Source organism: Synchiropus splendidus, chromosome 5 (assembly GCF_027744825.2).
Source record: "Synchiropus splendidus isolate RoL2022-P1 chromosome 5, RoL_Sspl_1.0, whole genome shotgun sequence".
NCBI lineage: Eukaryota > Metazoa > Chordata > Actinopteri > Syngnathiformes > Callionymidae > Synchiropus > Synchiropus splendidus.
This window is the reverse complement of record NC_071338.1, coordinates 25,785,723-25,813,037: the sequence shown is the minus strand read 5'-3', so window position 1 is coordinate 25,813,037 and position 27,315 is coordinate 25,785,723. Positions and strand designations below refer to the sequence as shown.

The following is a 27,315-nucleotide window of genomic DNA, read 5'->3' as shown; positions in this document are numbered from 1 at the left end:
TGCGAGCGGCGCGCATTTATTCGGCGGCGGCGGCGGCGGCGCGGCAGTCGGACGCACGGAGAGGCGGCGAGACTTTCCCCTCCAGCACTTGTCACGTTTGCAGTGGGATGTGTTGGACCAGAGAGTTGCCGCTCCGGAGCAAACGAGAAGGACAAGGCGAGAGAGAGCGCGCGTCCACACCGAGGAGCTGCGAGATCGCTCCGCGACGACACTAGCTTCTGCGTTGTTTTTCTTTTTTTCCTTTGACATTTCCCTCTTAGACACTCGCATGGAATTTTATCGGGCGACGCTGTTTGATTCATTCACGCCGCAACTGGACGGATTTTCGGGCGTCTGAATTGTTCTTGGCAGCAAAAGCGAGCGGTAGATATTTTCGAGGTTTTTTTTTCTTTTCTCTCGTGGTTGTGGTGCGTTCACGAGCACCGCGCGGTTTTGAAGCGGTTTTTTTTTTCTTCTTTCCTCCGAGCGGAGCGAGCATCCTGCTGGAGCCAAGGACGGATCGGCCGGGGAAGGACTCCTCGTTCCTCAGGACCATGGTGTTGGACAAGGAAGAGGGTGAGTAGTGTCTCTCTCCTCCCCCCTCACCCCCGGAGCTGCGCTTGAACAGCTCGTCCATCGCTTCTGTTGACTTCGCATCCGCCGTGGTTTCTCAGTGAGAGTGAAGTTACGGACACTTGGGTTGATCTGGACTGAACGTGGTGTCTTTCCCGCGGACTTTGAGCGCATCCAGACGCTGGCTCCTCTCCTCCTCCGCTCCCCTTCTCTCCTCCTCCTCCCGCTCTTAAGTGCTTCTTGCGCTGCTGAAGTTAGCGAGGCAGCCTTTGACATCTCCACGGGATGGGAGATGACAGCAGAGTGCTTTTAACTTGATTGCAAATTATGGATAATGCTGCGCACTGCCTTCCCAGCCAAATAGGCCTCCTTGCATTAACTATCTATTTCAATGTATTTAGGTTAATGGGTGAGGCAATCTAATTAATTTTAATTTAAATCAAACTCTCCCCTAATGGCGTCCCACATTGGATGGAGATCCAACATCCAAGTCTTCATTATATTCAAGACGTATTAATGCAGAGTGACTTATTGGCGGGACACTGTGATACATTTGCAGACTCATAAAGCCGGACAACAAGTGTGAGGGCGATGCTTTTGACACACAAATACAAACATCGACAGTATGTTTTATATATTACATATAGACATTCAGGCTTGATCCATCAAAGCCACTTTATGATCAACCATGCCAAACAAGCCATCACCAACGTGTTAATACTCCTGATCTATTTCCTCACAAAAAAAATATTTTATGATTACTTTAAGTTTAACTGCATGTTTACACCACAAGTGGAAACATCAATGCTGCTTTTATCAGCGTCTGAGGGTTTTTTTTTTTAAATATGAATGAAATGTTTCCTCAGTGAGATGGAAAATAAATGCAGTATATTGAAAACCATAGGTCAACAGCTGACTTTCAAACGGTTTAAAGGGAAAAAAAAAAGTTGCTGTTCCGCGTATAAATGATCGACCACCTGTTTATTAGCAGTGTTATTTATCATAAGCCCCGGAGCCTCAGACACCCAGCTCAAATTTGAAGGCTTGCCCTCCAAAACCGATGCAAGCGATGCTATTAATGCTTGGAAATTGATGTTACATCGCTCTCAGCAGAGCACTCTTGTTTTTCCAAACCAATGGGCTCTGTGGCCGAGACGTAAATTCTTCTGTCCGGCTGAATCATCCGCTAATGTACCCAAATTAACTCAACTGTAAATTGTCCGCTTTGAATGTCTGTCCAGCTAAAAGTTTTCCTCCCTGTGATTCATGATTCATATTGCTTTTAACAGTTATTGGCTAAGCAATATGGTAAATGTACAAGGTGATGCAAATGGCATTAGTGGGGAAGGATGCACAAGAGCATGTAATGCAGTCAATACTACATTAACTACTGATGCCCAATTACAGAAGCAGGGAGAGTGGCTTTTAGAAGCATTAGGACTTGCAGAAAAGCTGAGATCACCTGCTGCTCATTGCCTAAAAGCTTCACCCTTTATTTGCTGGAGCCAGCCAGCAGCTCCCACAGTTGGGCCAGGTTGTCAGCGGAGCTGCCCGGGCTCTGGTCTCACTCACTGTGGTGCCTCTTAACGTTTATTGGCTCCAAAGTTATAGGCTTGTCAATTCAAGCCTCTCGTCTAATGTATCCATTTACCGCCCGCACGAATAAATGCAGGAGGAAAGAGAGGTGCGGGTCTGTGTTTTGGGTGGCCGCATAAGTGCATGATTATGATGTGTTTGTCTTGATTGAATCACTGTGTGGGCTGTTTAAGTCTTGAGTCCTTTCTGGCCTGTTAAACAGATCATCAGCGGATTTGGAGAGGAAGCTGTGCGATGGAAGTTAGGCTGCAGAGTTGGACGTTCCTCACATATCTTTCAGTATTGCGTCTGTTGTTTTACATCGCAGCTTTGTTTTCGACCTGAACGACAAAACGTGCGCACAAACTCGGAGCCAAAACTCACATCCAGACTCCGAAAGGCAGCTCTAAAGTCATTTTGACTGAGCCAACTTATTTGTATTAAGCAGAAAAACACTGTTATTCACTCATGATTAAAAGAACGGTTGATGGAAATGAAGTTTCTCACCAGGAACGGTGTCTAATGAGACTGAAAAGATGGAGTATAAAGTGGTGTTTTATCAAGGAGGCGAAATAGCACACTAAAATGTGGACAGAAACTAAGATTTATGCGGGTTTCACATGTGGATTCTCACCACTCTTCAGTTGCACACTGCTCTTTATTGGCCCATTGAAACCATTTGGAATGTGAGATGCAAGTCTGTTACATGATTATTCAGTTAGTCAATTGATTTCATGGTGTACTTCCTGTCAGATTCTTGACAGAGAGGCAGAATGAAAAATCTAAATGAAGTGCACAATTTGACTTGCACACATGGGACCCTATAGTTTTCTCATCACAGAAAATAAAGAGGGACTCCAAAGATCTGAGCCTTTAACCTCCCAGTCTGAGTGAGTTGGACGCAAAATGACAAAAAAAACAAACAAACAAATGGCAGCATTTCATCCATAACTTAATCTAAAGACGAATAGCTGCAACCCTGGATTCCAAGTCACCTTTCCTGGCTAATCTACGGCCGGCGCTATTGTCCCGACCCCAGAAATGTGTAAATTCATAAAGCATGTGATTGAAAAGCGTCTCCTCACATGAACACAGACTGCTGATCTGTCAGCTGCTGTAATAAAACCAGCCGCTTCGGGCTGCGATTTTTATTTTGAAATAATAAAAAAAATTGCTTCATTCTTTAGCGGCGTTTCCATGGTAATACTGTCTTGTAGCGGTGTAATATTGATTTAGAAAGTGGACAGTAATATTTCTTTTCTGTTATTTGGTTTCTGAGGGTTGATTTCTAATTTCCAGTTGGAGATTGCTTTTATGTGTTCCTTAAGTCTTTTCACTGTCTCCGCAGGAATGCAATTTACTCCCTTGTATTTGCCATTTTCTCGTATTATTGGTTTGCTCCCACTTCAAAATTAAACTTGCCTCATTACCAATATTGAAATTGCATTTTTTTTAAGCTCTGGGCTCTGAGAAATATTACAACTTTATTGCATTTATTCCTTTTACCATGAAAGAAGGGGTGCTTCTGCCTGCACTTTATTTCTTTACAAGGGCTTAAAATGAGAAAAAAATAAAAATAAGAAAAGCGATTTGCAATTCACTGTTTGTTAATAATCCCAATTTATGAGACTGCATGTGGTTGTTGGTGAGGAGTTTATAGAAACCTAGAAGGTTATAGCTGAGCTCAAATCTAAACAGCCTAAAAGAAATATTCGAAAATTCTGTGATAATTTGTCCGTTCCACCTTTCTTACTGACGTAGGATATACCCTCCTCTAGCGACTCTGGAATATGGACAAGAAGAAAAAATATATTTTTGTGAAGTGAAGTGAAGTGGTTTGCCTATGCTTTTCTGAAAATTATTAAATAGCAACTCGGTCTTGGGACTTGTGAGCACATGATGCGACACTGTTATGGTTACTACCGATTTTAAAGTGACCAGTGTTATTGTCATATAATATTTTATAATAAGAAGGGGGTGCACAGTGGCGTTAACTGAAGATGTAAGTATATATTATAATAATAAGATACTTCTACAACTTGGATACTTGGGTCTCTGTAAAATGAATGGACCACACAGAGATGAGTTTTTGTTTTGTTATTTTAGTGGTCAAAGTAGCACACTGCCTTTCAATTGAAAATGCAGCTAGCAGCAGCAAAAATGTTTCACATTTCCTGTGCGCTGATTCATTTCCAAGCAGTTCCTACAACCTGCATCACTCTGGTTCTTACAGCCCATTAAGTGTTGTTGCTGAGAGTTTCTTGAATGTGTTGCTTTGTCACTGTTTGGCTCTGAGGATGGAAGCCTTGGTCGTCGCTAAAAGACACTTTTGTTTTCATGGAGTTGAGGAGACGTTGCAGACCCCAGAGACTGTTTTATTTTGATTTAAATAATAAGTCTATTGTAAATCTCTTTTTACCTCTGCTATAGAGGTTATGCTTTTGATGCGTCAGTTTGTTTGTGCGTTCAAAATAATTTGAGTTACTGATGGATTTAGATAAAATTTTCCGGAAATACGTGATATGGATGGGGAGTAAGTGATTTTCACGATCTGATCTGATCACCATTTGGATCCAGGATTTTTCTCGTGTAGGATACTTTGTGGGTGAGGGTGTACTGAAGCTGCTTGGGGGAGGTTTGCGCTCTCTCAATGCTTTTCTAGTTTTCTAGTGTTAAAATTATTGTTGATCAACTACTGACAAAGAGCTGTTACTTCTTCAAGTGTGTTAGTGAGCAAGGAGTCTTGAGCATACGAGAAATGACAGGCAATTTTTGGATTGTCGGGGGATAGTTTTATCTAGGGATGGGGGCTCAAGTCAAAGGCTGTTACCACAGTTTGAGTGTGCAGAGTCAGTTGCCTCTAAAACCATTTAGCTGATGCTAACTTGAGTGCTAATCGACCAGCAGAAAACAATGTATTTTCTAATAATGCTGAAATTCTTTGTCATTTCTTGAAAATCTTAAACCAAAAATTAGAGACAATGTCCCCCAACAAGTTGAACAGAGAATGTCCTTTTACCTCTCATCAATGTTTTTTGTTTGGCAGCGACTTCAGGAAGTAGTGCAGGTGCCCATGTTTACAACATCATACAAATATATTGGCAGAGGGAGAATGCAGTGTGGGAGCGGGAAACACATCAAAGAAGTCAGGAGCGCCACCTAATGGCATAAGCTTAACCCTAACCTGTAACCTGTGTCTTTCTTTAGCATGACACACTGGCTACGGCATCAGAAATGCTGCGTGGGGTGGTACATACTTCAATTGAACACCCAACACATCAACATGCAACGCATACGACTGACTTCTGCATCACTCTTCGACGCTGAAGTCTATTTGAAAATAGTGGCTATTTGACATTGTGGACGCGAGAATGTGTTGAACCGGATTGACTCCTCCTACCTGCGGCACGAATCACTGACATTATTATCCCGCATGAATATGGTGGTGAAGTGATATCACCCCATAGAAGTGTTGCAGTCGAGAAAATCTGACCCGATTCAGAGACGAAGTCCAGGACTTCGAGGACCAGAGACCGAGTCGAGCCCGACAGCAAAACTGAGGACAGAATCCTGTCTCCTATTCATAGTGTGTCAGTACATCAACAACTGAAAATGGTTTTATGGAACAAACAAAAGTAGTTTGTTCTGGATCCAGTTTGGTCTCAGTCTCAACTCAGTCTCAGGTTAGGTGGTCTCCACTACAGCAACGTTTCTATTGGTGCCGGATACTGATGTCATTGATACGTCCTGCAGGTGGGAGGGGTCAATCCACCTCTAATACATTCTCACGCCCAAGATGTCAAGTAGCCACTATTTTCAAGAGGATTTCAGCATCGAAGAGTGATGCAGAACTCAGTCTTCTACGCTGCATGTTGACGCGGTGGGTAAAAGTACCTTCCCAAATCAACTTCAGCAGCCCGTTGTGGCGTCTATGAACTGTTGAACATCAGAAGTTAATTAACAGGGACACTGTTGGACCTTGTTTTTAATATTCAGGGCCCAGCAAGTGTCGAAACTGTGGTGGTATAATCTTTTACCTGACCGACCATGTCACACAAGTCTGCTACTCTATAACAGCTCAGTAAGTAGGAGACCTTGAATCAGGTTTATTGTATCAGCTGTTATTCGTAGTTACTTAGGAACATGTGTGGCATAAAACTTTTATATTTTTACTCAATAGTTTATTAGTAACATACTGCTCCTTCAATGGTATTTCTAATCAGACAAAACTTCAAAATGAACCCTAACACACTCGGAATAGAAAGTATTGATCGTTGTGCCAGATCTTGGCAACCACAGCTTCTTAAGAAGTGTGTGTAGCTCTTTATAAAACATTCTCAACAGGTATGTTCTAAATAGAAATGGCAAATAGCTGGACTAAATTATAATAGATAGCATTATAATAACTACTTTGATGACCCTTAGAGATCCAAACTTGGACCGCATCCTTGAAAGCATAGACACCGAGGCAGGCGCTATTTGCTGTTCATCGCTGGCGGAGTTTTATCCAACATTACAAGGCAAGAAAAGAACATGTTTTACAAATCAGACAGCCACGGAGCAGGCTGATTAACTGCTGTTTGTGCTTCGCTCACATCCAGCCAAACACAAATGCCAGTGCGTGATTCATGATCTCATAAACTGTTTTGATTTTCAAGTGTTCAGATCTCTGCAGGATAAATCACACAGCCTGCTGTTAGCGGAACATATCACTTGTCATGTTTTGTGAATTAATGACAAAGAAATATACTGTTCCCACACTCCGCCACCATCTCACTAGCTCAGAAGAAGTTATTTTCAGGTACACTTGTCGTTCAAAACAAATCTGTGGCTTTGTCTCAGCTGAAGTAGAATCCATCAGATAGCGGAATTAGGCAGCGAATGTCAGGCTTAAACCTGCCGACAACATCCGGTGAGTCCAGCTAATGTTCACCCAGCCAGCCAAATCATTTACGCTATGAGGTGTGAGGATTGGTGTTTGACTGGCATAACAGGCCCTCGCTGCTAAATATCTGCCCCCTGTTGGGAATTTGCATTATTTAAGAAGAAAGAGCTTCACGCAGTTCGCCGCAGAATGGCGTCCCTTCTTCCCCCTCCGTTTCTGACACACGGAGAACCGTGAATGGCACACCTGTCTCCTACCATATCCTTTCAAATAATAAGTGCGTGGTAATTGCAGCAGAGTGCGGACAATTTGTGCACAACTTCCTGACCTTGTGAGTGACACACACCTTGGAAGGCTACATTCCTTCTTTTCTAAATGCATTTTTAATGGGCACTAAAAAGAAGTTGTGCATTATTCTGTAGCGACCGAAGGAAGGGGGCTGTGACAGGATTAATGGTTCAACAGTCACTTAGCCAGACATCAGATGGTGGTAGGTACGAGTCCACTAGCACAAATGTTTTGCTCAAGAGAGAAAATGAGCATCAAGAATGTGACTCTGTTGTGATATATATATATAATATGCAATGTATTATATATTATATATTTCTCCTTTTTTTTTTGAAGTAAATGATTTGGTGAACAGTTTTTTACATACATGAATGTGCATAAGATTCTAATAGTAAAGCAAATGCTATTGAGATGTACATGTTGAAATAGCTCGAGAGATGTGAACTTTTATTTCATTTACATTTGATTAAAAAGGGCATGTATTATTGCTTCTTGTAATATTATGTTTATACAACACATGCATTCAGAACTACAGTGGTACCTCGGTTCTCGACCACAATCTGTCCGAGACGGCCGTTCGAGAAGCGATTTGTTCGAAATCGGAATCGATTTTTCCCATTACAATGAAAGGAAAAAGAAATAATGCGTTCCAAGCCTTAAAATAGGCTTTTGTAGGAGTGAATGTAGAGTGTCTGCTGCAGGTGCGCTGTTCCTCTATGTGTGTGGCCGCTGCATGTGGGAGGGGTTGCCGAGTGAGTGACGTCTCTCCAGAAGTGAAGAGGTGCCCGGTGCGTGTCCAGCTCTGAATGTGCGCTTCTGTGCAGTTTGGCTGTGACAAAGTCATAAACCAAGTCACGCTCTGTCCCAGACTCGCCTCATCCCTGTCCCAGCTCCAGCCCACAACAGGACATCAAACCCTGGAGTGAGCGCTCCAGCCTCGGAGGTGTGGAGAGTGAGCACCTCCCCTGTGACACTCTACCACGGTCCAGTGCGGAGACAGGAAAGGTTTTACACCTCAATATGAAGAAAAAACAGTCAGTAAATGTAGCTAACGGGACACGTCTGCATACAGAGGCTGCGTTATACACAATAACAAAGCGCCTCATGGGTCAGCTGATCGGTCCGCGCACGTTATGTTTTTTCCGTCTTTTTTCGGGGGCGTTCAACTTCTGGATTTTCGTTCGAAATCCAAAGCAAAAAAATCTAGAAACTTTTGTTGTTGACGTTCGAATTCCGAGACGTTCCAAAATCGAGGCACCACTGTATTTTCTATCAACCATTTTGAAATTAGCGTCTTGCCGGGCGATGCTATTATAGCTTTCTGTGCAGTGCTAACTGCTCTTGAAAGGATAAGGGGAGGACAATTGGAAAAGCTTTGTTGCATTTCCAGCCCAATAACAATGTTTTTAGCGCAGTGTGATGCTCTATTTGAATCCATTGTCAGATATTGTGGATGTCAAGTAAGTGACATAGATATGAGAGTCTTCTTGCTGAACACTGTCAGAAAACCCGTCGGATGAAGAGGAAACACAAATACACAGAATATGTTTCTCTCTGCGTACTTCATTGATTCAAAACTTCCTGTTTACATTCTGGGGAATCATTTTGGATTGCGTACTCGGGATGGTGACGATTCTCCCTCTTTCCGACTGGGAACATCAGGTACGTCGGGTAACGTCAGTGGTCAAATATTTTCTTTTTTTTTTGCCCGGGCAGTGCATTAATGTACATCCAAAAGTGAGGACCCTGCTACGTGGGAGCGTGGATGCGTTTTCACCCAGTGGCTATCAATTAAAAAGTGTTAGGATAGAGAGATCATGGAGTGTCACTTTTCATTTTGTATGATTATAGTTAAGAGGCAGGAATTGCGCTGAGGTGAAGAGGTCAAGCCGTGAGCTCGTCCTATACAGAAAACTTGTGTGGTACTTAAAAATCTGTCCATTAGTGCCATAGGGTCAAAACAACTTTTTAAAGTTGTATTTCCCTCAATCGTGTCTCCAGTAGCTGCTGAAAGTTACAGTGCAGAAAGAACCATTAGCTATGACTATTCAAAAGTAAGTGCAGAAACAAGTCGCCCTCTATAATAATTTTCAAACTCAGTTTTGTGTGTCTTAAAAAAAAAAAAAATCAGCAATGAATTTAATTAGAAAGCTGTTGCATATCTCCATGATACATTCATTTTAATTAACCCCATGTGAATAAATTAAAAATAATAGGGGTCTGAAAAGTGAGGGTGAAAAAAAAAAAAAACAGCCTAATGAAGTTTTCCGTTAATTGGGTGTCGTTTGCAGCCAAACCACAGCACGAAGTGAGCGGAGGGAGCCAACAACGTCTCCTGTAAGAGGCCCGGGGCCTCGCCGCTGACTTCAAGTGTGAGATATGCTCCTCTGACGTGATGGAAATGACCGTAGCCCCGCAGAAAAGGCAGCCCTGTTCCAGGCGGCTCTGCTGAGACTCCCCATGCCGCTGTGGAAGGCGGGCCAGTGTTATTGCAGCCCTACTGCAGCCGACTCATTTGGAGCGGATCAGGAGTAATTATGGTGGGGAAAGTGGCTGCCGACCACGCGGGTCAGGACACTTGTAACATGTGAAAAGAGCAATTATTCCAGGAGACAAAACCTTGCCTTATCCCAGGCAGTGCCAGGGTCAATGCTAGGGACGGCTCGGCTCTGTTTCACCGGGGCTTATTAGCGGCCAAGTTTGAGCGAGTGCATCTTGTTAATGAACAGTCCCCTCCTCATCTGCAGCGGCGCTGGCTGCTCTCTCCCACTTACTCTGGGTGTTAATGGTGTCGTAATCATAGCATGCATACAGTCCCTGAAATCACCTCACAGACCCCGGCATTCATACGCCGCCATCTGGAAGTGTAACATGCTGTACACTTCCCCACTGAGAACAAATACCGGGAAGCACAAACGTAATTCTACTGAGAGAAGCTGCCTCCTTTCAGAGGACATATAGTGGGGTGATGGGGGACTCAAATGTAGGGCTGCAACTCACAATTGTTATAGTTGTCCACTGATCTATTCATAATTTTTTCAATAAGTCATATAATCCTGATTGACCTTTGTTTGGACCCATTTTGAATTTCTGTTTAACCTAAAGTTGCTTAAATCGTCTCACTGTGATACTGAGACACCATAGAATATTGAACAAGTAAATTAAAATCATGACACATAATCCAGAGACATGTATTGACCTGTGAAGCATGAAGCATAAAACAGTTGACAGAGAGCTGCAGTTCTGTAAAACGGAGGTCTTTGTTGGTCCTTGAGAAGAATTTAAAATCATCAATGTTCATATATGTATCTCATATGATGCTGATAAACATCCGCATCAAAAGGTCTTATTTGAATAATAATGTAAAATGATATGTTCAGTGTAGCTTCATAGTTCAGTTCTGGTTATTATTAAGTGGAGGAGAGACCAAGGACAGTTCACTACAGCTAAAGTTAGCTCCGTGCTAACCGACATGCTAGCTGTTAGCTCGTGGGTGAGTGGCGTCACAGACCAAACACGGAACACTCTTTCATCATTCATGGTGTCAAAGGGGTTCGTTCATCCTTAAGATGCGTCATCTTCACAAACAAAACAAAGCCACACTTTTGAACACAAGACCCGTCGCCGCTCAAACTCCTCCGTGACTGTGACTGAGGCGGTCAGTCGGAGGTGGTGACGCGGAGCCTGGGGCGCGCAGCGACAGCGGCCAGTTGGAGTCGGACCACAGTCGGGAACCACTTATAGGAACAGAAATTAACATATCTTAATGAGTCCAGAGAAGGTGATAATTTCTCACGGATTCTCAATAACAGCCAGTTCTCAATGCCGGTTTGTGTTTACACCAACAGCAACTCGACGCATCGACACACAGGTTTTGACGTCGACCCTACTCAAATGTTGCACTTGCGCATATATTCGAATTTTATATTGGCTTCTTGTTCTTCGTCAATGACTCCTCTGCGTTTTATTATGCCAAACTATACGAATAAAAGCCCTACGCTACAGCCAAGTCTCCCATATCTGTAGTTCGCGCCGCTTCCAGTTTCTATTCCTTGTGTCAACAAATCAAAAACTAGTGGCTGCACATCACTGTGACAGCACCATTTCATGTCTCCCTGCGTATCTTTGGCTAAGCACTTACTGTCTCCCAGATGGCTGGACCTCGCTGCTCCTGGATGCACCTTCAGTCCCCCTCCCTGGGGCCGACCGATTCTCATCAAAGACCCGCAACCTGCCTGTGAACCAGCAAGTCTGGCATCACAATATTGGTGCTTTTAATTGATCAAAAAGGCATTTAACGAAACACAAATTCAGAGTCAACTGTCCTTTCTGCTGTCAAGGTTGAGTGACTACGAGAGCAGCTGCTCCGCTGGGAGCGTATTCCGATTACTGTGAGTCCATTTTCAGTTTTTGTTGAAGACGTAAAGATCAAAGTGCTCAGGATAAACTTTGGTGCCTTACATAAACATTAAACATATTGTTTGTGACAGTGATCGAAAGCTGTCTGGTCACTACTGCCTAAGAACAAGAGCTCTGAAAAGACAATATCCATCTGTTAATTCAACAGCGACCCATGTGCGTTCTGCATGACAGCTTAAAGCCTTGGCCACGCCCATCTTTAAAGGAAATCCATGTGCTCCATATATGTGCACCTGTTCATTGATCTGCTGAGTTTTGAGTCAGGCTGACATCTGTGTAAAAATGACATCCTTCTGGTTTCCTGGAGTGCTTTAAACAGCACATTTTCATTTAAAAATAAAGGTTAGCCGATAAGGAAGATAGTGTGACAGAAATTGGATGTTATCTCTGTAATGGAAATGCATGCTCTGACAGACTGCCGGGGCTAAGTAACTGTGCATATTCCTGATAGATACCATCTTAAAGAAAGGAGATGGATTGAAGAAGGGGGGATGACAGGCCTTTGAACACACCACTAATGGCAAATTAAATTCCTGCTCAGGAAGGATATTTGGCAGGGCAAGTGCTGCCTCTTCACTCCGAGGGGGGAAAATGCATCCCTTTTTGGAGAATGAATTGTGATGTAGACAGGCATACTTTTGGTGACATCAAATGACACTGGAAGGTCACCGGCACTTGTGTGTGTTAAATGGGTTGGATTAAGTGGAGGCTGCCTCCTTGTCTGCGACTTCCTTTCATTATGCAGCTTGAGGTGGTGAGCACGGCAGGTTCTGTTCCACTCTACTTATATGTAGCGCCAGGAGTGGTGACAGGTGCAAGAAAATGTCTCCCGGTATTAAGAGAATTGGGAAGACATTTACTTTACACAATCATTTTTTCTGTCACTCCTTTTTGTTTAGTGCATTTACGGCGCGTTCACCGGGCCGCCGCCGAAGCGCTTCACTGGGAGCCACTTCCTCAGAGACGTCAGCTCCCACGAAGGTTGCTCCATTCTGAGTCACGGCTTTACAGTGATGCTGATCAGGATGTTCAATGTAAACACGCATCGTAGCTTATTTGAAGGAGAAATAGATAATGCGGTGACAGCAATTTTGTGGCAAGACCATTTTGAATGTTCTCATTTTCGTCGCTCTTCTGCTCGACTCTTATCACTCTGATAGATGGAATCATCTGTTGGTGAAATATAGTTGTATAGTAAGCAGTTTGGAAATATAAAGGAATTAAATCCGCTCATTCGTATGTTATTGGCATGTTCTGGTTTCTTGATCCTTGAAAAACTGATTTTCTAGGTTTTAAAATATTAGTTTATATTGTTATTTCCCCCCCTTTCAACACACAACACATCAGTTTGTCTTCTGAAGCTACTCTGGGCTAGAAACTTCCTGTTTGAAAACCTAATAGAAATGCAATGTACTGGACTGTGACTGAGCTAATTTTCACCCTTAAAATGATGGTTCTTGTATATAGTATATCGTAGCATACATAGTATACATCGTAGTATACATAGTTCATTGCTGAACTTACAGTATTGCAATATGTGTCCATCTCCATGATGCATTACATGTTACAATGTTTCAGGCTTTTAGCTAGGAGGGCGTCTGGAAAACATTAAAAAATGGATGCCAGATTCTCGACTGTAGTTTGGCCTTAGTGTAGTTAGAATTGGGCGTCCATTTTTTTTATGTTTTGTAGACGCCCAGACGCCCTCCTAGCTAAAAGCCTGCACAACTTAATACAATTGATCACGTGAGAAAATAAAGAGCATTTTTCTGAACGCATGGTGGCTACCACCACAGCTTAAATGAGTGGTAGTTAATAATTCTTATTCATTTTGTAATTTCAGCAAATATCCTGAGCCGTTTTTGCGACCAAAGCTACAAGACTGTGTTCTAGCTCAACGGTAGCGAGCATCTCGAAGAAGCTACCGTGGTGGGTTAAGCGCTGGCCTTTTCAAACCTGATGTAGAACATGTCAGTGGAACGGTAAAGGAGAACATGGGGCTTTCAACCAATTAGGAGCCCTTCTCTGCTACAGGAAGTACGACCTTTTCCTATAATTAGTTCTCTTGGTTAAAGCAAAGAATTTTCCTGGAATAACTAATTTGATGTCATAAAAGGCAAATTAGAGATTTTTGTGAACCTTCTGGGAATGATAGGAAAGCTTTCATTTGTCTCTGCACGGGCGCTGCGGCACATACACAGAGTCCTCATTATGAGCGCTGTGTCGTGCCGTTGAGGTTGTCAGCTGAGCTCTGTTGGCGTACCTGCAGAGAAGTCCCCTAACAAGCCGTGGAACGCAGGTAGAGCGGGCGCCCTTCGCCTCTGTGGCGGGAATCTGAAGGCTTTCTTGTTTCATTAACAGGACTATTGGTATTTATAGCCGGTTTTCTGATCTGGGTCTTGACTGGGTTTGTTTTGGGAGGCAGAGAGGTGAAGGAGCTGCAGGGCAGGTCGGCCGCTAATTGATGGCTCCCATCACCAGAACTGGACCAATTAGCCTTTTCTTTCTTCTTCTGATAAAGAAGTAAGACAGGTCGAGGCTGCGAGAGCACTTACTGACATATAAACCAAAGCCATAAATTTGACTAACAAGCCGTGCTTTTTCTCCCACTGCTTTTTTTTTGAGCGGAGAAATGCTAATTATAGTACATTTATGGAATTATTGATGAGTGGAATGGACAGAAATTGCAGGGAAAATATAGATCCAATAAGGTACTTTGCGAGTTCATGCATGTGTGCAGTGGAGGCGAGATGGAATGCGAAATATACTGTGTATGTAATGACCCCGGTTTCAACGCGTGAATCACCTTCACATCTGCCCTTGAAGATGGTAAGTCATCCAAACAGAAAATATGCATTAAACTTGGAAATATTTGCTGTTTTGTAGATGAAACCACTTGTTTTTGATGGTCATTATCTATCAGCTTTTATGTTTTGTTCTCTGTAAACACATCCAAGCAAAACAATTCTTACCTTGTTATTAACTACTGAGCATTTATATTCTCAGTTCCATTGCTTTGTTTGATGAATATTTCCTTATTGTTCATTGTTTATATCTTAACGTCAAGTTAACTTTGTTATCTGCTGACTAAATCTGAATTTACTTTCCAATAACTCTGTCAAGGCCTTGACTGAAACACCTACACCGAGACAAAGATGTGTTATTTTCATTTTTCAAAAATCACCTGAGGCTTTTCATACGTCTGTAACTCCCAGGGAGAAAGCAAAGTTTTCGTGTTTAAGTGAGTCATTTATGGAGTGTTTGTGTTGATTCATGGTGTCGTGTTTGTGCGAACAAAGTTAAGTCGCTATCCAACTTGTTCTGTTTCAAAAATGCTTTAAATGTTTGAGGAAAGATGAGGATATTTAACAATAAGCTACCAAGCAGTTGTTGACAGAGTCATGCAGTTACATAACATGAAATGTGGAGGAAACTTCTTTTGTCTTAACTTTTTTTTCTTTGGAAAACTGAAACAAGTTGGTCAGGCGCACCCGCACTTAAAGATACGTTCAGCTATAGCGTGAGCATGCTACTATATACAGTATAGAATAAACACTTGATCAGTGGGCTCCACTTCCAAAGGCCAAAAATATTCCCCCGAGACGGCGGCATTTAATCTAAAATCCAGTGGAACGTCTTTTTAAAATGGATCTTTATTGATAGTGACACGTACAAAATGCTGGCCTACCCCCTGTGATGTGGAGTGGCCAATTCATTTAATTTTTTTTTTTTTTTTTCACAGCGAGATAGAGAAATGTGTTTTGACAGAGAGGCGCAAGTGGCGTCCACTGTGTGTTCTTTTAGACGGATCAATATCTCAGTGTGTGAGAGTGTCTTAAGAGCTGTTGTCTTGTGCTTTCAGCTGTGGCAGACCTGTTAGTGCTACAGAGGGGAGCCGCTCACCCCTGCCTCTGTTCCAGCAGTGGCCTGAGGGGGGCTCTTAGTACAAACACAAATGTCAACCGCACATAGACTATTAGTGTTTAGTGCAGTTATTAAATGGACTTTATTTGTCCTTTAGGAGGCTAAAAGCCGCACTTAAAGGGGACCTGCGTGACAGCAGGGCAATTTGCGAGTTTGGTAACTTAGGCCTGCTCATTGCAGACACATGAGTACAGATAAGTGTAAAAGGAGGTAAGGCTGTAATGCTTTGAGTGTGCCGTGTGGGTGTGTTTGTGGCTGTTGTGTGCACTTGTGTGCGTAGCTGAGTGTGTCCAAATGTGTGTATGTATAAAACAGGGAGCGAGTGAATGCTAAAAGGCACTTAGGCCATAACATCTCTCACTGGGGTCTGGTAGCAACGTTTTTGTGGTCAGAGGCTTTTTAAAAGGTTAATGTTAATCTATACCAAACAAAGCCCATGAGGAGCTTTTACAGCTGTGGACAGTTGAGTGAAATGGGCTCTGATGAAATGGAAGGTAAGTAACATACTAGAGGGCCGGCTGTAAATACCACAGTAAGCAGAAGGAGCAGTGTGTGTTGCGGCGGAGTCTTAACTGTGTCACCTGCTGCAGGTGGTCATGTATCAGCGCCGCTGCTGGATGCTCCACCGTCAAAGCTGTACGGTCCAATGTGACCCGTGCCTATCTACATGGAACAATGTTTTCTTTAATGCATATGAAGCAGCCCGGGATGTTTGCGGCCAGAGTCGCGCGCCCGGAGAAGGGACAGGCTTATCAAAAAAGAGAAAAGTCACCCGTGTTCCTGCTCCGTAAATCATGCATGGCTGTTTGTCTCCTTATCTCTACAGGTGTGCCGATGCTCTCTGTCCAACCTAAAGGGAAGCAGAAGGGGTGTGCTGGCTGCAACCGAAAGATTAAAGACCGCTACCTGCTCAAGGCGCTGGACAAATACTGGCATGAGGACTGTCTCAAATGTGCCTGCTGCGACTGCCGCCTAGGGGAAGTGGGCTCCACCCTCTACACGAAAGCCAACCTCATCCTCTGTCGCAGGGACTACCTGAGGCAAGAAAGATCCAAAGCATGCATGAGTGACATGGGCGGGTCAAGAACTGAAAAGCCAAGTCACGTAGAAGCTAGCTAGCCAATACTCCGCTCCAGACCTTAGATAGACTGGGGAATATATTGTTTTCTAATGAATTAGCACATTTCCAAGTCACTTTTAGGATCTAAATCTGCGTACTGTGTCACCTGGATATTCTCAACCCTCTGGTTCTCTACTCAAAATTACCATTAACAAACAAAACAAAACAAAAAATAATAATTAGTTATAGCACTCCAGATTGAGTTTTATTTTTTTTTAATGATTTCAAAATTCAATTTACATTGTCCATCCATCACAGGTAATGGGGCAGTATAGTTGCTGCTGTTATGGCAGCATTACATTAAATTAAAATATATAATTCACATTTCACATTGCATGCATTTTAAATACATATGTTTTTGTTGGATGGACTATTTTGTTTATCATTTTAATGGATTGAGCTAATTAGGTTTGCATGCAAGGTGTTTGTAAGTAACCTTATTTATTATATATTTTTTATACTTAAATATATACTTTTGGATTTTGACTTTAATGTGGTGTTGGGTAAATAAATAAAATGATGAATTGCACTACTACAGTGAAGGGGGAAGTGTATAGCTGGCGCCTGTTTGTCCTTAGTTACCAGTTAGTTAGTTACCGTATCAATCCATGTGAACTCAAGTGAGGAACATTGTCGATGTTCACCTAGACTTTGGTTCTATTCCCTCAGAACTTTAAAGCTTGTCACTTTAAAGCTTTGTTATTGTCGAGTGGGTTTTGGTTGTGTTTACATGAACGGGGAATATCTTGTGTCAGAGGCAGTGAGGAACCTTCAGGCAGGCTTGTTGCTTTACTGGTGTCTTTGACTCAGACCCCCTCAGACGGCCCAGCCATCTGCCAGCTGAATTAAACATGAACATTTCTGGGTGTTAAGTCACATTCCCAATGAGATCCTAGCATTTATCCAAGAGGGAATCCCCCGGGGGCCGACTTAGAGATCCCTGTGCCCATGAGCCCCCCTTTTTAAAGACCCTCTCCTGCATTCAGAACCCCTCCCCTCATTTTGCGGCTCGTCTCTCTCTTCCTCTTCACCCGTCCACTGATGTCTTCTGCCTCTGGCTTGTGATTAGTTCATTACTCAGACATGAATCCAGATCAAACCATGGACTCAAAGTAAAAGAGAACCTTGATCAACACGTATATTTTTTTATTTCTTAACTCCAGGATCTCAATGACATTTCCCTTGCATCCCAGTGCTGACCCACAAGACGCCTGCAGCTCACTTCAGAGGCGCTAAGGGATGCTGCGTCGAGATAGACCATTACCATCCATCAGTTCCCACCCACAGTTAATGCTTTTAAGATGCACCGAGAAGTCCACCAAGACCTAAAGTCGCCTCTAGAAGGGGCGGATGGTGCACATGAGGTAATAATAAATGGGGAAATGACTAAGAAAAGGCAAAACGATGAAGCTCAGATTGGTAAAATACATCTAGGGAAAGGACATGAACCCCCAACCCCCAAGCCATAAGCTCTTAACTGGCACAGCGATGGAGATGGGAAAGAGCTTTTTCACCCATTAGTCCAGTAAGACAGTGAGGTCATTTAGTGGATGAAAAACAGTCTGTGGTCTACGAAATAAAAAAAATCTTAATTGTAAAATAGGAGCTAAAATGTTGTCTGGTAGCAGTGGAAAAGCTTTGAATACTGCTATGTATCAAATTAAAAAAAAAAACCCTTCAAGAGAAGAGGCAGTCTAGAGATGAGAGTTTCCAAGTATTTGGAGGCCCTTTTTCTTTTCCCATTTCATCCCTGGTCTCTGTAGTAAGATGTGAACAGTCCCTCACCTGCAGTAATGGAGTTAAATCTCAGGGCTGAATTAGCTTTTCGCACTTCATTAAAGAGCAGCGGGTGGATCAAACACACTTTGGTTATTTCTGCGGGTTTGGAACCGAGCCATGCTCACATTAATTATTATAGAAGCCCCATCTGTGATTGCACTTGAGTGGCATTGCAAAGTTGCTGAACGCACTCACACACGCAACTGTGAGCACACCTTGAATAAGACACACATCAAGGTGAAATGTAATATTTTAAAAAGCCTTGCCGTCACACGCCAGTGTGGGGGAGGTAGGGGGCGCCGAGGAGGAAAATCAACACGGGACGCGTTTTTAATGTTGCGTATTTACATAAATGTCGGGTTGATTATTGTTTGGATGTGAAAGAGTCTGGTTCTGCTGAGAAGGACGTCCAAACAGGTCACAGTTATGGAGAAAGCATTCTTTTTAACACGCTGGAATTACCCTTACTAGTCGCAGAGTGCCAGAGTTTATCAGTTACCGGTCAAAAATGTGTTTATTTATGCATGGAAAACTCTAAAATGAAATAATATGGGTTGATTGGAAACAGGTTAAGACAGAATTGATTTTACTGTGGTGGTGTTCTGTTGGTTAATCTGGATTATTGGCTGTCCAATATATTTTTGTTAATACATAGGCATGGTCAGGTGACCAGCTGCAAGTGAACCAGCGATATTAGTCATTTTTCATTTCAGTCAATTCAAAAAAAGGTTGACGTGACATATTTAGTATGAAGATCCCTCACTACACAGATGAATCTGCAGAAATTATAGATGGACCAACGTTTTTCATGAAGATCTTTTATCAAATTTGGTCATGTTTTATCACATCTTAGAACTTTCTTTCCTATTTTAATGTCACTATAAAGCTCCCTGTGACTCATGCCTCAAGATGGCTGCTTTATAAATAAAGTTAGCAGCTCAGTCCTGCACACACAGTGAATTAGGAATGAGACTTGACTGCAAACGTTCTAAGATTAATCATCAAAATGTCTGTTTAGAGTGGAACATTTATAATAAACAAATGATACAGATCTGAAATAACTACTAAAACTCAAAAGAAAGTATTTGACATCCTAGTTTGAACAGCAAAATGTGTCACCTGAATGCAAAATATACTTCAAACTCACAGACTTCATACACTAATGGAGATATCTAACCATTAGCAAGGCCACATGATGAAATGAAGATGCAACAAATGAATAGATGGCTGAAAAACATATGTATTTGATGGGGAAATCAATTAGTTGCTCTTTTGTCAGTCACATCTTTTATGTCGTCTCCCCAGTGGGATGAGAATGGTGTGTAGCTTTAGCTTCATAGAACCCGTATTTCTGTCCAGCTCTGATAGTTAGAAGTCAGTTTGTTCTGAGTTCCAATACGTGGCTATAGTCAGGCACGCTCTTCTGGCAGCGGAACTCCATTTCCCTTGGCGTTTCCGAGATTCACAGGTTTCAGGTGGCAACCGAAAATCATAAACATGGTGACACATCTTTGGGTTGGTGTTGCCAATTACCTTCATCCTCCCTGATTTAAAACAAACCTACACTTTTGTTTGGTTCATTCCTTTCATGTGACTAGATTTGGGACAGCACTTTATGACTTTACTTACATCACGTGTTAAGACAACGTCGGCATCATTGGCTGCCGTGGTGTGTTTTGTCTACAGTATATGGAGGCTCCAGCACAGAGCTCCGTACAGAGGCATGTCAACGTTTACTTAAGCCTGAATGCTAACCAACTGTTGTTTAAGAAGAAATAACAACAATACAACATACTTGATGTTGTATTGTAACGTGTAATATGCAGAGAAAGTAAACAAAGGAAGCGTAGTCCTTGTTACTAAAATGCTGTTCACTTCACACTTTGGTATCCTGGGGATCTACCCGCACTTCATCTTCCCATTTCAGCTTCAGCTTCAGAGCCCCCCTCAGTTTGAAGGGATCATTGGGACACAAGTATCGGGACACGCTTCACTCACACGTGGATCCTGTCATTTGTGCCTTGATCGAAACCGATACTGACCCTGGACGATTCTGATAACTGTCCCTAAACATGACCACCTCCCTCTGTAAAAACAACACTGCAGTGTTTTAGGTCCAGTGGAGCTGTTAAATTGCTCGGTGCCGTCTGCCCATGACTCAAGAGTCCCTTCAGATCTTTGATGGAATCATTCATTTAAAGCTTGAATTGACATTGTTGGAAGTAAAACTGCAACAACAAACTTGACACCAAAGCACTCTGCGACTGACTGAATTACTGGAGAGATAATGGAATCAAGTGAGATGCGGAGGAAAGATGTTTGTTGAAAAATCTCAAGGAGTTCTCTGCAGAACATTTCAGCACTTTTATTTACACATATATTTACCAGTCGCTGAATTTCTGGGTCTAATTGCTCATAATTCTTCCATCGCTTTCTGTCACTCACTCACGCAGTGGTTCTAATTAAAGCAGCAGTTTCAACCGCTTGAACAAGACAAGAAGCTACAGTGCAGAACATCCACTGACTCGTTTGTCCGAACGGAAAAAAAAAAAAAAAGTTGGAGGAAGAAAGTTATACGTGACAATCTCCCGGCTCCTTATCCAATCTTTCAGAGATATGAAAAGTTCTCCTTCTGCAAAATATTTTAAACCTATCTCTGATTCAGAATCTCCAAATTAAACATGGAGTCAGGCAGTCGGAAAAATGAAAATGTAAATGAGACTTGGAGAAGTGTTTGGAGATCTACCCCAGTGACTCTTTGCTCTGAGGCTGACCTTTTTTCTTTTGCATTAATCTCCACTGTCAGAAACCTGAGAGAGAAGCAACACTGCCTCGGTGGAGTCACTTAAAGGCTGTTAGGAACACAGACACATGCAGAACATGGCGGCGCACATAATGAACTTATGTTCATTTTAAGTCTTTGAATTCCAAAAATTACACGTTGATGAGTTGGTGCTCAATGCCAACAGACAATACGTGCCACACCTGCAAGTCTGATATGACCAACATGCGCTGCATTGATGATGACCGGCCGATTCATCTGTGCCGATATGGGCCTTCATCACGATTGGCCGATCAAATGGCAAATCTAACGCCGATTTATTTATTTATATTTATTATATTTTGTTTTTTTTAGGATACCATTTATCTTCATACATTATGTGAAAAGTTATTACTCTTTAAAATTGTACATCACAATGAAAAAATGGCAAAACAAAGCCGCTAGCCAAGATGGCAGCCGTTTTGGCAATACTTCTCTGTCAAGAAAAATGACCACCAACTTGCACTTTGCAACGTGTCACCCACAGACTCAGACACAGCCTTAAAACAGGACACATGGCCTCAAATCGCCAAGCTGAAATCATGTACTACCAAGAGGCTAATGGACGAATGCTAACCGCAGGCCAAACAAATGCTAATGGAGTTTACTGTTTTGGAGAAGCACCCGATTTTCGCAACTAATAGTGCGCACTGGCCACAGCTATTTATTCCCAGGACAAGTAGTCGATGAAAGGAGGAGCAGTCTGTCGGGTTATAAGGCAACATTCCAGTATTTAACAAGTGAAGTTTACATTATGGGTTTGGTCTGTTCATTGTTCATTGAAAAGAGAATCAAACATTTGCCTTTTTATTGTTTATTTGCTTGAAAAGTTGCTATGTTTTCTGTGCAGTGTTGTTCACTGTGACTTTTGTGTGTGATTTAGGTGAGCAAAACCAGTATCTGCTTTTTGGGAAAATTGAAAAATCGGCCAAAATAAATGGCGATCTGTGCAGCCCTGCAAACAACTTTTCATGTAGTTTCACTGAGCAGCAAAACCTTGGATGACTGACCTCATTAAAGTAGTTACCTCGCCTGTGTGTGTAATCCAGCTGGGAGGGAGTCTGAGAGGTGCAAATTAAGTGCAAAAATAAATCAACAGGTCAACTAGTTTAGCTCAGATTGTTGTTGTTGTTGTTGTTGGACTGAACTTGGGAGAAATTCCTGGCAGATTAAAGCCATGTGATCGTTTTGAATTCGATCATTAGCCAAGAATTAAGATGTGTTTGTAAAAAATGGTTGGGAAATACACTTCTTCCACTGCTTCGTCCCTCTGTAGCATTTCTGTCTGCTGAGGCCTGAGCTGTCAGTACGTTTGTGTGTGCTCATTTATTGCATCAAGGTAAAGAGAAGGTGAGTTAATCTCTGCCTCTGTCTTTCAGGCTCTTTGGTACGACGGGGAACTGCGCAGCCTGCAGTAAGCTGATCCCAGCCTTTGAAATGGTGATGAGAGCCAGAGATAATGTTTACCATTTGGACTGTTTTGCCTGTCAGCTTTGTAATCAGAGGTAAGAATCGGAATCGCTTCTCAAATAATTTCGCTGGTTTGTTTCGGCGCTGTGCTTTGTGAAAACATCCTCCTCTGGTTTCACCAAGTAAACCTGCGAGTGGCAAAGACAAGCTGCGCGGAGACTGTAGTAACTGATCTCCTGTGATTGTGGACATAAATTCGGTGGAAGTCACATCTTTCCCGAGGACAGTAGGTGGCGATCCACAGCTTTCCTTACCATTAACATGTCAACGAGAGTTTCACTGTCCCTACTATAATAAGCATCTTCCCCTGGCACACCGTTTCTGAGTCTCGGGAAATAGAGATGACAAGTAGACGCGAACTAAACAGGGCGGGACGTCGGCTCAGTGAAGCCACCTCGCTTGGCCATTCAGCTCCAGTCGTGAACAGAGCAGTGTTGATGAGGCATCATGACACACCGGCCCAGTTTTCAGAGGCCACTAGATGGCACTGTCTGCTGTTTGATGGTTGGTTTTGAGCAATTATTTCAATAAAACTAGGTGCCATTTCTAAGATACGTGCACCATCTAGTGAAAGTTAGGACACAGTTACATGAAACCTCATCTGCCCTTCAATACTGACACATCATCATATCAATACTACTACCGCGACTACTGAACAGTACTCAGATTGTGGGCTCACGACCATCAGTCAAGACTGTACCACAAAATACAACACCAACAAAACAAAATCACCTGGGCAAACACAAGCAGCCAAGCTTATAAATAAGAAGAATAATGCCGAGAAATGTGGAGACTTATTTGAACTGGAGCCATCATCTTTTTATTAACCCCTTTGTGGAATCATAACTTTCCAACCGCTAAGCAAATCGAATTTAAAGTGACAAACCGAGGGACGCAGATCTATAATGTAAACTCTATATAACTTTTTTTTCCAAGTCCCAAACTCCATTTTCTCTGGACATTCAGAGGATTAGTCTTTTCATTTCAAGCAGCGGCCACATGAAAGAGCTTAGTGTCACCAACAAAAAGATGGGCTGTTTTTTTTTTTTTTAATGCAGACAAGTTCAAGAGCCAGACTTCCTCCCCCTGCTGTCAGTCTACATTTCTATCCAAAGAATAGAATGTTTTGTTGAGCTTAAATCTCAAAGAACAGAAAGTGACATGGTGTTCACTGCGTAGAGCAAAAGTGAAACGTTGCAAAGGGATGCCTCAGTAAAATGGTGTCTCATTAGTCCAAAGCTATTAAAAATTGGATTGGCCACATGACCTCAGGAATGATATTTCATTAACATTTAATAAGCCCAGCCCAAATTTAGTCTTTTTCTCGTTAATACTGTTGGCAAAGGTGCTGGTTTTTCGAAGCGGAGCGTCCTTTGCATGCTTGTCAGGGGTGCTGTGACCTTGTTCTTCGACACAGCAGAAGCCCATTAACCTTCTGCAGACCAGATTCAGTTACCATAGTGAACAGCTGCTGTAAGGGAATTATAAGGGCCATCTCTCTCCTCCGTTGGCCGACATGGTCTAACCTGGAGCTGCACTGCTGTGACCGTGTCTTTTAAACCAGCCTGGCGCATGACTGAGACCAAACTGCTCTTATCTGAGCCGGTCTTCAATCTCATTATGGAGCAGTCTTTAGCACAAACATAAGTGAAGACGCTGCCACGTTCCATTTTCCACATGAATCACATCAGAGGAGGAGATTACTGGTGAAAAGTCAGGGAAGTTTGAGGGAAACTTGCTGCAAGGTTCGTGTTTTTTTCCACAGTAAGTGAAGCTAGCAGACACTCACGTCTGCTTTCTTTGGAAATCGATATAATCTAACTCGATTTGGACACACAATTCCGTGTCCATTTTCAGAAATAGAAGAAATATATAGATACTTGAAATACCCTTTTAAGACTTGAGTAGTGACAGCAGCCATTGGGTTTGCTGATGTCATTCAATGCAAAGGTCACTTCTTTGTTCTAAAACTACCCGGCGGAGCAGAGCAGATAGTATGACATGTACGCGAAAGGTTTAGAGCATGAATTAAGAGGGGGTGAAAGTGTGAGTGTACAAGTTTTTACAGTAAATGCTCTGTTAACTCATAAACAATTCCATTCTTTAGCTGGTTTTCTCAGCTCAATGAAGGGCAAGGAGGAAGGTAGAGTTACAGTACACACCTGAACAGAGGTCACGAGTGTGTCATCTAACAATGAAGCAGAGCATTTAAGGTCCTACTGCAATTAAACCTCAGATATACTAGAAGCACATGGAGAGTGCAGACCTCTGTCAACATAAAACCTGGACTGAACTGTCAGAAACTGAAGTTTGAAACTTCTCCTCAGACTCTATTCTATGTCTTATGAATTCCTACTGACCAGGATGAACAGATTACACAAGGCAGCTACTACCGTCGCAACTGTCCTTCAAAACAAAAAGAGCAGCATTGAAACAGGTCACTTCTGTCACACTGAGATGCTGTGAAACATCCTCAGATGGCGTTTGACGCATCAGAGACGGCGAATCCAATAAACAATGAGCTCAAGCAGCTCTCGTGTCTGACATGTCCTGAGAATTACATCAAAACCTGTCACTTTTCAGATATGTTGCTCACAAACAAATGATGGTCATCTAAACTAGCAGAGGTTGTAATCCTGTGAAGAATGTTTTCACCTGTTGGTTGAGGGTTGTGGGGATGCAGATAAAAGGGGGCGTGTCAAAGTTTTCTGTAATAAACATTGTCTCCTGGTGGTGGCACTGTGTGAAATAGAGGAGTGTTGTTTGACGGTTTTGCTCACCACAATATTATTAACTCAAGTTTTCAATATTAATCATCCGGGGAGTTGGATCAGGATTCCCCACGTCTGAAGCAGAACACAGCCACATTGAGCAAGTTGCAAGAATCAGTATCTGGTCTGGGGGTCACAACCTAGAAATAGCCGAGTGTCAGTGTCTGTCACTTTGTTCTTTATGATTTTGACCATGTCTCTCTTTCCTCCACCAGGTTTTGTGTGGGAGACAAGTTTTTCCTGAAAAACAACATGATTTTGTGTCAAATGGACTATGAGGAGGGTCAGCTGAACGGGAGCTTCGAGACACAGGTCCAATAGTCGGAACCTCGCGGCAGACACAATCGGGTCCACAAAGAAAAAAATAAAAATAAAAATAAAAAAACACACACACCCACACCAACACACACACACACTAAAGATGGATGTTCTGCACTTGGAAAAAGACAAGCGTCTGTCTGCTTGCCTGCAATACTTTTTGAGACCCCTTTATTGGTCCCTGAGGACTCCATTGTAAATGTATTTTTTTGCCGCTTCCACACCCCAACACTGAGCAGTTACGAATTTGTGTACAGTCGTGCCTGCTTAGCTGAGCACTGTATTGCTTGTATGTTTTTGTGGAATTTGTTTTTTAATTTTCCTTTTGGAAATGGTTCATCGGAGGGTATGTACAGTCTCGTTTCTCTGTATATATAAACTGGAACATTTATTTTATCAAATGTAATGCAATTTTATTACTAGTGTGAATTAAAGATTCTTAAATGTTGATATTGAGTTTCTCTCTTGTACCGAAACCAAAGTTGTTGGAGAGGTCGACCCACCGGTTGATGTGTAATCATGTCTCCGAGACTGCAACGCTGTCAATCGCCTTGCAAGAGAAAGTATATTTGAAGTCCGTCTTTCAAACGTGATGCAACAAAACCAGTTTTATTACATTTTACAAAGCTCTGATGGAATTAGAAATGCTGTTTAAAATGAAGTCATGATCATTTTATTTGGAATAAAAGAATGCTTCTCCAAACTGTCTCGTGAACTTGGCGGGCTTCACCGATTCCTGACTTGATGGTGAAACGGCAGATTCGCCAGAGAGTCTATACATGCAGTGACAAGTCATCTGTGACTGTGTGCGTGATCAAATAAACCATCAAGTTCAATTGCATTTGCTGAGGAGTTGCAGTGTCTCCCTGCATGATCCAGCTTCACCTCACTTGTCCGGAGATAGAGGTGGACGATATGATGACATTAAAACATGAACAGTTAGAATGTGTTGACCATCTACTGTACCAACGCGAGATCAAATAGATTCGAAGCGAAGAAGCTGCTCAAATGCGCAACAAGAGTTTTTTTTTTTGTTTTTTTTTAAACCTAATGTGCCTCTAACTTGACCACACACACAACACTTCATGACAAAATGAGGGAGTGATCCTCGTCGGAACCACAACGACAAAGACTATCTGTCCTGCAGAGCTAACAGCTGAGTTGAAGTCTTCCTTGAAAACTTCATTGACACTGGTAAGTGTGCCGTGCCTTAAGAAAGGTTCAAAACGCTGACCTGATGACCTCTGAAGCTGCAACACAGACACACAACATTGTTCAACCTGAATTATTATTACTTATTTATTTCAAAGAATATTATATGAGCTATATCTGAACAAATGATCAAGAAGTTATTCATTCATTCCATGTCCTGTGAGGCAGGAGTATACTTTCT

The 27,315-nt window shown here is 42.4% G+C and overlaps 1 protein-coding gene across 1 annotated transcript; it reads left to right on the top strand.

Moving 5' to 3' along the window:
* lmo1 (LIM domain only 1) lies at nucleotides 1-26,636 on the top strand. The gene is made up of 4 exons (XM_053866642.1): nucleotides 1-555; nucleotides 16,470-16,683; nucleotides 22,743-22,868; nucleotides 25,820-26,636. The coding sequence occupies exons 1-4, from the start codon at nucleotides 534-536 to the stop codon at nucleotides 25,923-25,925; spliced, it is 468 nt and encodes a 155-aa protein (XP_053722617.1). The 5' UTR covers nucleotides 1-533; the 3' UTR covers nucleotides 25,926-26,636.
* Nucleotides 26,637-27,315: the final 679 nt, after the last annotated feature.